Source organism: Calypte anna, chromosome 11, assembly GCF_003957555.1.
Source record: "Calypte anna isolate BGI_N300 chromosome 11, bCalAnn1_v1.p, whole genome shotgun sequence".
NCBI classification, from domain to species: Eukaryota; Metazoa; Chordata; class Aves; order Apodiformes; family Trochilidae; genus Calypte; species Calypte anna.
The window spans coordinates 7,673,726-7,686,648 of record NC_044257.1 but is presented as its reverse complement, the minus strand read 5'-3'; the positions used below and the strand labels follow the sequence as shown (position 1 = coordinate 7,686,648).

The following is a 12,923-nucleotide window of genomic DNA, read 5'->3' as shown; positions in this document are numbered from 1 at the left end:
AAGCACAAAATAACAAGCAGTTCTACCATGTCAAAATGTGCTGTAATTTTATTTGACAGCTAAGATTATGGTTGGGTATGTAGTAGCATTTATTTGCAATCCTGCCAGTTGGATATGATTGTGAACTGAGCATAGTTAAGAAAACTGGGAATGCATTTCTTTTGTGACATGAAAGCCCCTTTCAAAATGCTTCTTCAAATCACTGGATTTTTACACACTGCATGTATAATTCAGACACACACAGCAAAGCAGCCAATATGCACAGGATTGACTCCCTATAGTCTTGAATTCTAACATCAGTGCAATCAGCAAAGACAGACGGAGAAAAAAGGACATCTTCCCTAATTTTAGATTCCCAACAGAACTCAAGATAAGTAAACCAAGCTTATGTTCCATTTTCCAAAACTTAAAACTCTGCAAAATAGGAAGCTCAGGCATGAAACAAAACCATCTCATTTAGTTATGTGTAGCATCTTAATTGCAAAAGCTTATGTTACTTTTAATTTCCATTTTTAAGTGTTTTAGAGCTTGAATAAAAACAATGTGGATTTTTAAGCTTACAAAAAATACTGAATTAATAACTTTTTGGGAATTAATCCAGTTTGTATCAGAAATTATACTGTAGAAAACTGCTCAGAAAACCCAGTGTAGAAGACTATAAAATGTTAGGAAGTGTTGAATAATATAGAAAATATAGTTAATTAAGCTTACCTTTTCTTGCCAGTGTAATATGCCAATTATTGCCAGGATGAAAACGCAGACACCAATTAAGGCTATGGCTGTTAGCAGCACAATGTTACTTGGGGTCAGATACAGTTTGGCACTCCAGCTATAAAAAATAAGAAAATCTGAGGAAGCATTTATACTCTTCATTAGGAAGCAGAAAAAGACTTAACTTATAAAGATGAAAACAACTTGCTAGTGTCAAACAGGTAACAATGTGATCTACAGAAACTGGTGGCCATACTTAGAGGCTGAACCTTTATGGTATTTACTTGGAACTATATAGACTAATACAATTATTTTGAGGTAATGCCATGTCTATATTGAGTTTCTGTTTAACTTTCCTGGAATGTTCTGGATATCCTCAGGACTGACTTTCCTCATTAGGAGATTTATCTCTGCTCAGGACAAAGTAAAATGTAGAGAGAAACCTTCCACAAAACTGCTTGGGGAGATGGAGAAGCAGGGTGAAATAAGCCTGTAAGATGGATTGTTTCCTCCATATGAGAAGCTCTTCTTAGCCAGGCTCATGGAATCCAGCTGGGCAAGCACCTCTCTCTGAAGTTTATCCACAGAAAAACTTCAGTTGCAGGCAACATAACCAGTTCATTATGGCAACAGAATGCTGGAGATAAAAAAGTTTTTAAGCACTTTAAGGGCTTCTGGAAGGCATCCCTCAAACATTGTGGGGTCCTGAGGCTAATTTAATACCCTTTTTGTATTATAGGCATCCTAAAATGGAAAACTTTCAGCAGGAGGGTCTATGTTGAGGCAGCACTGAGGCCTCTCAGAAAATGACATATCTATGTTAAAACAATTACAAATTTAAGAAGTGTTTATTATGAAATCATGTTTCTTCTGAGGATTCTATCCTCTTCTATTCTAAAATGTCCATAAACTTACTTTATAGGAAAGCAAAACCAGCTTAAAGATAAGACAACAGAAAATTTTTTGCATAACAAAAACCTTTAAATACCTCAAGAGGATAACTAATTTTTATTCATCTGCCACATGTTATTCTTGTGGTTGTTAATTAGCAACTCAAGTGGCACATCACTTCTCAACTGTTATTTGTCCTCTAGTAAAATTAACTGCTGAAACTAATGTCAGAATCATTTCTGCATGATAAATGCAACTGACCTCACTAGGAGATCAAGCGGCAAAAAGCAGCTGGAATATGTGACTAATGTTTTCTTAAATAGCAAAGAGAGAAACATGTTCTCTTTATGGGATAAACATTTTAATTGCAAAATTAATTCAGTGTTCAAGCTCTTGTACAATCAACTCATTTTCCTTTATTTAAAGAAAAACATTCCTACCTGTGGAAACAGATAGTGTGTTCAGAAGGGCTACACCAAAGCTTAAACTAGTGCAACTAGACAGAAAGTGCAAGTTTGGTGAAATTGAAATACTAGCTTCAATCATTACCATGCTTGCAATGTGTGAAAACAAATGTTGGTAAATCTAGCAAATATGTTACTATTTACAGGGGTTGAGCTGGTAATAAATTTGGATTCTTTATGGGCACTTTGTAAATACTTGATAAGTTTTCTGCAACTACATCTATAGAACTGACACCACTCCCCCTCCCCCTGTTCTCAAATTTACTTTCTATACAAGTGACTATTTTAAAACCTACACAAAATATCCAATCTAAACTCTGTATTAATGTATTTTTGTGAAGGGCAAATCAAAATGATGAAGTTACCTCCGAGGAACATTATGAGGATAGGGGATGACTATAAGCTGGGAGTTTGGAATGATAGCTGTCCATTCTTGTCTTCTTATGGACTGGAAGCAAAATAAAGGCTATGTCAATTCCTTACAAACTATTACACTTAAAATCAAAGGAATTCTCTACTGAAACATACAAAAGTAGAAATGAAAGAAACAGTTGCTTTCTTTAATTTTACATATAAGTGATTATTCCCTTATCTTTGTATAAACCTTTTATTCAGAAAGCTCCAAGTTGTTTTAAAAAACACAACAAAAAGTAGAAAGTGAAATACTAACATGAAACACAGCACCTGCTTAAAAAGTACAAAGCTATAGCATCACAGGGAAAGAAGAAAAGAACCAACTCTACACAGGAGGCAGGCTAAGCAATTATCCAAATTAGAATTTGGCAAGTACACTAATTCAAATATCTCACTTTTTAAAATAGTACCATCAGATCTTTAACGAGTGAAAATGGTGAGGACTCTGCTTTTATGGTTCACCTGAATATTAGACAATCATGGTAGACTCCACCTCCCATCATACTGATCATGGTTTTATCACTCAGGTAGAAAGTATTATGAGTTTATAGGCCAGCCAGACCAACCCCAGGGAATTCTTACAGCTGAAACCATAACTAGACCATCATATTGAATACACATTTACAAATAAACAAGCACTAGATACCTCTATTAACATTTATAGACAATTTCAGTCACCTTCTGATCTTAGTGTTAATTTCAGTGCTTTCTGACCCCCCCAAAAAATCAGACATACAAGTTTCCTTTTGGCAAACTTTTCTGTGTTCAAACTTACATCTTTGACATTATTGAAAGAAACAAAGTATCCTTAAAAGCACTGCTGTCCAAACTCTATAAGGAAAGGTAACACCATGAGCATTAGCTTGACAACCTTAAATCTCAACTAACCTTTTCTCCTAAAGGACGAGGAATGCCAACAAACAAATGGTCAAGGAAATTAGCACTACGTCCCAAGCCTAGCACATTATATGGCAACTGGAGAGCAAAATGTGCTGACTGGCTAAGCTGTCCAGCTGAAACAAAATTAGAAGAGAAGCCCAAATAAGTATTTTTGAAAAAAAAACCAAACCACCACCAACTTTCTTTACAAGTACACATTTTAGAGTCAGTAATAAAAGAGTTGAAAAAAATATTAACAAACCACATGATTATTTAATTCTTAAAGGCTCAAGCCCACATTCCCAAACTACCTGCGGGGACTCACTTGGAAATGCTTAAATGCCTGTATCAGGAATAGTGTGGCCAGCAGGACTAGGGCAGTGACTGTCCCCCTGTACTTGGCACTGGTGTTCAATTTTGGGCCCCTCACTACTGAAGAGACACTGAGGTGTTGCAATGTTTCTAAAGAAGGGCAATGAAGCTTCTGAAGGATATGTTCCAGCTTTGTCACTAACTTCCCTTACATTTTCTTGGCTAAATTGCTCAGTCACCAGGTTTCAATTTCCTAATCTAAATTTGAGTAATTCTCAAATTAGGATAAGCACTTGCTATCTGAAAGCACCAGTTACGAATGAAAAAGTAGCAAGGACAAAGCCAGGTTTATTTGACTTAGTTATAAAACCAAACAAGGTATGTATTACTCAATCGTGCTATAACATAATAAGGAACTCTACTTAAAACATTTGCTTCAGTAATGCTGAATTCTGAAGGACTTTTCCCAAAAGAACAAGGTACTGCTGTAATACTTAACATTGAAAAGCTTTTAGAATTACTTTTGAGTTAAATATTTAGGGCTATGAGGATATGACAATTGAGATCTTTCTTTTCTATTTCACCATACAAATGAAATGAATGTCAAATTAATTATAGGAAATAAAAGAAAATGTCATATACAGTGTGCAGTGAGCGTTAAAGAGGTAAGAGAGTTAGATAGTGCAGCCAGAATTCTTAAAAGCATTGAATAATTTCATGACTACTAACAGTGGTTCTTATGCCCACTACGATAAGTATAATGAAACCTTATGCTTGAGGATGTAAATAGATCATTTGCAAAGGTCAGCAAGGAATGTTTTCTTCTATTTATCAGGCAGAAAATGTACCCCTACCTTCTCTTTATTTGCCTGTAAAATTTGAGGTTTTAGCTAAGCGGGACTTTGGATGATATCATATGGGTTATCTATCATAAGTTCTGAAAGAGCTTGATGGCTACTCAAATGTTCTACTTAGAATTGCTAGCAGTCAGTTAGAATGATGAGTGTTCATCTGAGAAACAAAAAATTTCAACAGATTAAAAATAGAAAGAGAAATTGCAGGGAATGTTGTTAACAGTTTGTTGCAATTTCTGAAGTGCTCAGTCACTGGGAATTAATTTTCTTATTAAAGTATGTAAAACTTAATTTAAATAGGAATTCTAGATATTTGCTGTGTTGTAAAACTATTGTATAAAGTTTTCTAATTGTAGCAAGAAGATTTGAAAACATGATTCCATCTTCAAGCAGGAAGGTGGGGTTCATTTTTTATTCTAAGATTGTTCTCTATGCTTTTGGAAGTCTATGAAATCAAGATAAAAGAAAGTGGCAGTTGCTTCATAGCTAGTTTTGTTTCTTCTGTAGAACTGTTACTATAATCAAGAATTAAAAAAACCTTGTCTTATCCATGCTGTAAATCATTACTTTTGAATACTAATTTAAAGACTATAAACACCGTTACTTTGGCCTTATGCTTTTTGTTTCAAAAAAGGTATTTGGAAGCACCCAGATATCATGGACTATGGTACTGGTACAGGTGTTGCTGTTTATGTCTGTTTTCAATCATAAGTCACTAGGTTTACTGCTTCAAAACCTTGGTCAGAATAAGAAAACCTCAACGTTTTAAAACATGAATTTCAATGGTTTCAGCCTGTCCAAAACCAAATTTTTACAAAACAGCTACTGACAGTGGGCAGCCAAATGTTACAAAAGATTGCAGTTTGATATTCAGAAACCATTCTGAACATCTCTGCATCAGTCTCCTTATTTTTGAAGTCTGGCATACAAAATTTGAAGCAATACTTATCATTAACCTTTTGAAAGTCTTGTCTGAAAACAGAATGATGTGTTGCCTATGACACATACAGTACTTGTTCTTATATAGCTGAATTATAAGGCGTTTCCTTTCTGTTTCCATTACACTGATGAAACCTTGCTGAAAGCTTAACTGTAGTTAATATGCCCTGGGTTAAATTGCAATGTCCTCCACAGCTTATTTCAGGGTGACTACACCTAAGCAGCATGAGTGCTCAGATGATGCAGCCAACTTAGCTTTAGGATGGGAAGGTAATTACATGTACATGTAGAAGCAATGCTTCCTTTTGTTTCTTTAAAGTGAACTGATAATGTGTGAAACTGAATTTACCAACAGACTACTTGAACATACATGATTAGATTCACAAAACTGATATTGTTCAGTTTGTTTTGTGGATTAATAGAGCAGAACATACAAGACTTCAAAGCCTAATGGAAACTCTTGATTTCACACCTGTGGTGTCCACAAGAGCCATTCTTGTGATACTTCTGAAAGCCCAAACTACAAATTTGTTGCATTTATGAGAGTTTTTTCATTAAAAACCCTACATGAGAGAATTATAGAAGCAAAACTAGAAACTCTTTAAAAACTCTTTAAAAATACAAACAAATAATATAATTCTTATTGCTGATATTCAAACCTTCTACACAGGGAAAAGTTGTCTAATTTGTAATGTCTCAATATTTGAAGTTTTTTTGTGACCTCAGTTTCCTACCCAAAAGAGATTTATATAGCAAAACACACTAACAGGGTATCCTTATTGACAGGAGCCAGAAAATCCCTCTTAACAGAATCCAGCTATTCAATTATTAAACGATCCCAACTTGTTCAGGTATATACTCTTCCCTCTGCATAGTGGAATTCCACATAATGAATTCTGTAATGTCAAATGGCTATTGAAATTAAGCTTAGTTTGCTTTTGTCTGGGACATATTGCAATGTTTATGTTTAAATTCATTACTATAATAGCTGCTAGACATTTGTGTTCACCTCACAATCCAATTTAGTTAAACAGCATGAGAACTCAATGCAACAACAGGGAAGAGTAAGCAGATTTCAAAAAAACAGAAGGGCAGGACTTAACAGCATGTGAAAGGTCATTCTGCCATGGAAGGTTTAAAATAAAACCAAGCAAACCCAGCAAAATAAAAAAGCTCTGAAATGAGAATTACAAAGGCTGCCAATGCATACAGCTTCAGTCATACATGTGCTTAAACAAATCATGATTTGATCCATACAAGCAAATAAATCTATTGACATGATAACGTGCCTACATATGAATATTGATCTTTAAGTAAATTTTAGACATGTATTCTGTTGTTCCTAGTCCACAGTTTTAATAGTTTTGGTAGAAACAAATTGCAACTATGACCCTATTTATTTTAAACTCTAAGTCCATTCTGGTGTACTTTTATTTAAAGAGAGAAAATTAAGATGTCCATAGCACAGGCTTAAACACAGAAGATATTCTCCCATTCTATGTAAAGTGACAACATGAAAAATACATCAAACTGAAGCTCCAGCCAGGTTGGGCCAGGCTTGCAGTCTGGTACATAAAAGACATGTTATACACATCAGAAAATATATAAAACATATTTTGGGTATGCTACACACTGTATGGAATAACACGCACTCCCTGCCACGTGTCCCTGTCACAAAAACAAGAGGGAACTGTGAGCCTTTTTGCCTCAGCTCTCTGGGTAGTCAGCACACTAAGGAGTCAGCCACTACTGCTGTGGTTATGGCACTGAAGAGCTACCAGCCTTATCTTTCTGTCTGTCTGTCTGCAGACAAGCTTCAAGGCCAGGAATTCTTACAAAGGAGAGAAAGAGAAGGTATCTGGGGATTCAGATGTTACGGACAAGATGGAGAAATCAAGCAGGAAGGCACAGAAATCAGGTTGTTGTGAAAGGGGAAAGAGTACCAGGAAGAAAAACAGGGTAAAAAAGATGCTGATGGCTAAAGGTAGCCTGATGTTCAAAGTAATAATATTTCTAGAGGCCAACCCAGTCATTTGATGAGCTCAGTCCTTGACAAGCCAACATTGCAAAAACAAATTTAAAATGCCCATCTTGTACTAGTGCTATAATATGAAACCATCATTGTGCAGTTTCTGAAAACATTTCACTGAATGACAGCTGCTCCATATTAAATTTAAAGCATCTGATTTTATTTATGTTCTGGGTCCACAAGATCATTAGTTCTAAGAAAACTAGTTTATGGTGTTGGTAATAAAATAAATGAAACCAAACATACCAGGTAGCTTTCTGAAGAAAATGCAGAGGATCATTATTGAGACACATTTCGGCTTGCAAAAATTAAATGCCTAAATTTTAGCTAGGGTCAGAACTGTTAACCAATAGACCATATACATGTATTCTGCAGCAGTCTGGCATCAGTCATTAAGCAAAATTCTATTTAAACCCAAAGAGATTTAGTAGGGCTGCTATTTCATTATCACCAATTACTTTTTTAGGATGCTGAAGTTTAAAGAATCCCAACAACCACAGAACAAAAAAACCCATCAAAGCCCAACAACTTGGCATTTGGTTAGCTTTACTACGTTCATATTGGGTACCACCCCCTCCCTGCCCCAAGAACACCTTCAGTTTACTCTGTGCTTAACTTCAGATACTATACTTCATGCTATGCATTGTTGCTTACAGCTGAAACACACCATGTCAAAATGATATTAGAAATTTCTTAGAAGCCAATAAGAGCCTGAAAATGCAGGTGTAGATCTCAAAATCCAGGATGATGCTCATACTTAACTGTGGAGTCTCTCTAAAAATGACAACTCTAAGCAGGGAGCAGAGAAGGTGAACTGCAGGAAACAGATCAGGAAGCATGACTCAAATTTGAGTTTGTTTTTCTCCCAGATTTACACCTGCACCTCTTCTGATCTCAAGCATAAAATTCCTTAAATATTTGAAGAGGCTATTGCTATTGAATTTCCTCTCAGAAGGTGTGTGGAGATATTACCCACAGATGCAAGACCCAATACTTGTCAATTCTAATGCTCATTTTGGCAATTATTATTCCTTGTAGCTAGCCTAACAGTATTTCTTGTTGTAAGATTACAAGTTAATTGAGCAATGTGAAAGTAAAAGCAGAGAATATGCACTAATTATTATTCTAACTTTATATGCTATCTTCTAACAACATACTGGAATGTTAATAGGAGAGAGAGTAATTCTAACAATGTTTAAAAAAACCTCCTTGTAATTATGCAAATTTCTTGTAGTTAAGGCTTGGCAGATCAAAGAGCCTTAAAATTAATTAAATAAGGACAGCCATATGTGCCTTTTATTTTTCTCTTTGCATGAATACTGTATACATAAAAGATACTATAACTCAGAACTAAAGACCTGCAGAATTAGGAAGATCAGAAGCAGAATGGTGGACACTTCATTGAATACTTTATGATTTACTTCACTGAAGGGCTAGAAGGATAACTTCAAGTGACTCAATAGTTTTGTTTCAGTGGTCCAGCCAATAGCTCCTCCACTGTTAAGACCAGTGGTAAAGACAAGAAACAGCATTAGCTGATATGAAAAAACCCCAAATGAATGGTGAGCATTGTTTGAATTCAAAACAGAACTGTGCTGTTACTCTGGTTACTTCTTGGGCAAAGAATGCAAGTGAGAGATGCAAAGCACCACATTTTCTCATTGCTTCCACAGAATTAAAAGCTTCTGATGTGGATTGTTCCATGGTGTTATATAAGAAATGCAAATAAGTTGTTGAAAATGAGTTTTAAAATTGTATATTGAAGCCATACATTTTAAAGCTTAATGTGGAAAAGATGTTTTGTAAGTCTATATAAGGCCCAAAATGCCATGTGTATTGCTCACCAGTACACATACATAGAAGTGTTGCTTGAGATGTTTCTTGATAGTCAAATAGAATACAATCCTGATATAACAGACTGTTTTTCAAGATAATAACCTGGAGGCTGGTAATTCTAGTTGGAAAAACATTTACTGGATTTTACGAGTAGGACTTGTAAGAGAATAAAGTTTATCTACAAACTTAATATAACAGCTACAGAAAATGTGACTTTGAAAAGTTCTTGCAGAAATTATACAGACTCAAAAATTCTATTAACATATTACAGTTGAGAAACTGATCAAAGACTGTATTATAAAATTCCCTGTAGCTATACTGCTAGGGTCATAAATGTACATGGAATTCATTACTGTTATTTTCATAATGCCAAAACAGAAAAGGCAATTCATCATGATTGGACTCTGTTAGGTTTTTATTATTGTAAAAATGGTAGCAGTGAAGATGAATGGTACTATAGCAGTATTAAATCATATTTGATAGCTGTTTCTTAGAGTATTTTTCAAAACATTGCATTTATAAAAGCATCACCCCCCCTCCTTTCCAAAAAACCCCTAACAACCAAAGTCACCAAGCCTTGAAGATGATGTTTAAGAACAATGTATTTGTTTTCATTCTTTGAAGAGAGAACCATAAAGAAATTAAGAAAATTACACATGAAACAGTTCCAAATTTTAAGCTAGCTTTATTCCCCACAGATATGAGGAATTTCTATGATCTGTGAATTCTTACATGACAGAGGTCTGTGGTCGGAAGACCATATTTATTTTGCCACTGGGTTATTTTATAAGCTTGCTTAAGTAGTAAGGGCCAAAGGGTCAAACATACATCAAGCAAACCCATCTAAACTTGTATTTCCTCCTGCTTGGGCTAAGAATCAGTTTATACTGCTCTGACTTAACCTTTTAGTAGATATTCTGCATTTGACATGCCAAAAATCCATTATTTTGTAGTCTGATTAAAATTGTTAACTCATGTTAACTTATGTTAACTTATGTTAACTCATGTTAACTTATGTTAACTCATAAAGTTTTCTTTAAAAAGCAGTGTGTAACATATCATCCAGATATGCTAAGGTTCAAATCACTACAGTTACAATTTAAGATATGACCAATCTAAAAAAAAATATTAGAGAGTCTAATAGTATAGATTCTACTAGCTGTTAGGACTTTAAATGTAGTGTATAAGTTCACTTAAAATATCAGATTTCTATGCCTGAGGCTTTGTCCATCACAAACAGCAAGAGTTAAAAACTCTGTATGTGAACAAGGAATCTGAGTATAACTAGATCCAAGCAAAGGTTATATTGTAGTATGTTTTATTTACAGCTGTTTAATATTATTTCCTAAAGAGAAGAAGGACCACTTGATGGTTTTACTACATGAAACCTGCAAGTCTTTGCAGGCAGCCCTCTTCCTCTATGGAACCTTTAACATCTTGTAATCTTATATTTCATGCTATGGCTAATTGCAATTGCATGCATGCTGACCATATGGCCAGCCTGAGGACAAATCCAAAAAACTGCTGATTTCTAAGTAGTCTTTCCCTAATGTGGAATTTTGTCTTCTCCCAAACTGCATGTTTACAGGGCTGCTATAATTTTATTTGAGGCACATACACTCCTCCAGCCTAAGCCAGAGGATACAAAAGTTATTAGGTACCATGAATTAGGTACCACATACTGAAATACATTTCCTACTCACAGGAATCTAGGCTTTTGAGGAATAAGGAGAAAGATCCTATGTAGGCCTTTACCAGCACTTTCTGGTTCATATTTCAGAACTTTTTCTGTTTTTTTGTTAGGGTGGAATTAAGAGTCCTGAGCACAGTATTCAAGGTAAGAGCTTTATGACTGATTTAGGACCATAGCGTATTGGCATTTTTTCCCCTAAGCTATTGTTGGTGTTTAAAATATTGTTATACAGAATACAGATTTCTTAGTGAGCTATGGGAAACTTTCTTTTAAAATCTGAGTTTAAATTGATGTAAGACTTGAGTGCTGACTGCCACCGTTGGGAATGAGTTGGAGCAGTGTGACTTGCAGACATGTGTACTCTGTTTATGCTTTGGCTTGCAAGTTTGGGACTTCTTACCTAAGCAAGAAGTGAGTCTATTATGGTCATGACAAGCTGGATGGAGCACTGATTCTTTCCATTTATTTGACCCTGTTACCTAATTTTTTTTATATGTCTTGTATTATGTGAAAAGATACAATCATTTACCCTTTATCGTCATCATGCTTCTCATGATTTTATAGATGCCTGTTAGCCTGACAGATGTAGTGAAAAACTCCAGAAAAATACATCTGGTGTTTACTGAATATTGTATGTTGATCCTTTTTCATGTGGCTACAAGATTCTATTTAGGTATTCTAAGGCCACTGTTTTTCCTAATTCATAATTGTTAAGGAACAGGTAGAACACATAAATCATTAGAAGCTTATGCTATTTCAGAAACTGGTAATATAGTACCCAATGATTTTTCAGGTTGGGGAAGAGAGCACCCAACTGCTCAAACCCAAGTTACATGGGGCGGAAAAAAACAAGAAGGCAGTTGCAATGTTTGTAATTAATACACAATCTGTAAAGAAAGAAAAGTCAGGGGCTTTTGGCCTTGTGAACTGAAGACACTATTCAAAACCAGTCCCATTTCACTCTGTAAACTTTTTTCCAACTCTTTAGGTTGCTGAAAAGTATATACTGACCATGCCATGTGTATTCTCATTATGAGATTATCTTACCTGACCCATTTTTCAGGTATCCATTTGCATCTACAGTAGTGTACTTGATGTAAGGACCAGGCTGATTAACACCAAAAGGCTACAAAGAAGGGGGGGAAAAAAAACAGCCAAATTTTTAGGAACAGACAAAGCTACAGTAATAAAACAGAAAACCAAAGAAAAGTGTTTCTGTATTAATTATTTCTTTTGAATATGGGTAGTTGCAAAATCTTGCAACTGTTTTGGTCACAGCATTATGGAGAAAATAATTTTCAAAATAAGACTTATCAGTTTGCCATGTAACATTTAGTTTCTCATACAGAAAGCAATACTACTCAGTTGTCTGCAAAAGGTTTAACGTCTCCTTGAAAGTTACAAATAAAATAACAAAACCCTAAAATTCAAAGAAATAACTGTAGTTTTTGAAAAAGCAGAACTAATATGATGTTGTCTGAGAGAATGCACTATCTTCATGGTCTTTCTGAATTGAAAATACTACAGAAATTAAAAATTTCATTATCTTTATTTTGCAGTGTTTTCTTTAATTCATGGAAGTGTTTGATTACTTACTTGTCAAGTAACAATATCTATTTCAAGCAAATTCTCTTGAGAAAGAAAATGTACTTAAAACATCAAAGTATAATTATGGGGAAAAAACAGTTAAAGAAAGTTATCTTTTTTCCAAAATGGTGCTAGGGCATCAAATCCAGTAAAGATCTTTCAACTGATTTACAGAAAGAAGACTAGAAGAAGAGATGATGACACATTTCACACCATGCCTCAAAAATAGTAAGTTCTAAACTTTAAGAAAAAGTAAGAATGATGAGAGATAGGACAAAAGTCTGAGAAATAATAATTTATTAAAATGAAGTGTA

General features: G+C 34.8%; 1 protein-coding gene across 2 annotated transcripts in view; it reads right to left on the bottom strand.

Moving 5' to 3' along the window:
* ITFG1 (integrin alpha FG-GAP repeat containing 1) overlaps positions 1–12,923 on the bottom strand; it is a 66,691-nt gene that overhangs the window by 4,756 nt on the left and 49,012 nt on the right. For both annotated transcript variants that reach the window (XM_030457456.1, XM_030457457.1), the window contains exons 14-17: positions 12,070–12,148; positions 3,369–3,493; positions 2,432–2,514; positions 712–829 (exon numbers count right to left, since the gene is read on the bottom strand). In XM_030457456.1, coding sequence (XP_030313316.1) covers positions 712–829; positions 2,432–2,514; positions 3,369–3,493; positions 12,070–12,148 — 405 coding nt within the window. The remainder of the gene's footprint in view (positions 1–711; positions 830–2,431; positions 2,515–3,368; positions 3,494–12,069; positions 12,149–12,923) is intronic.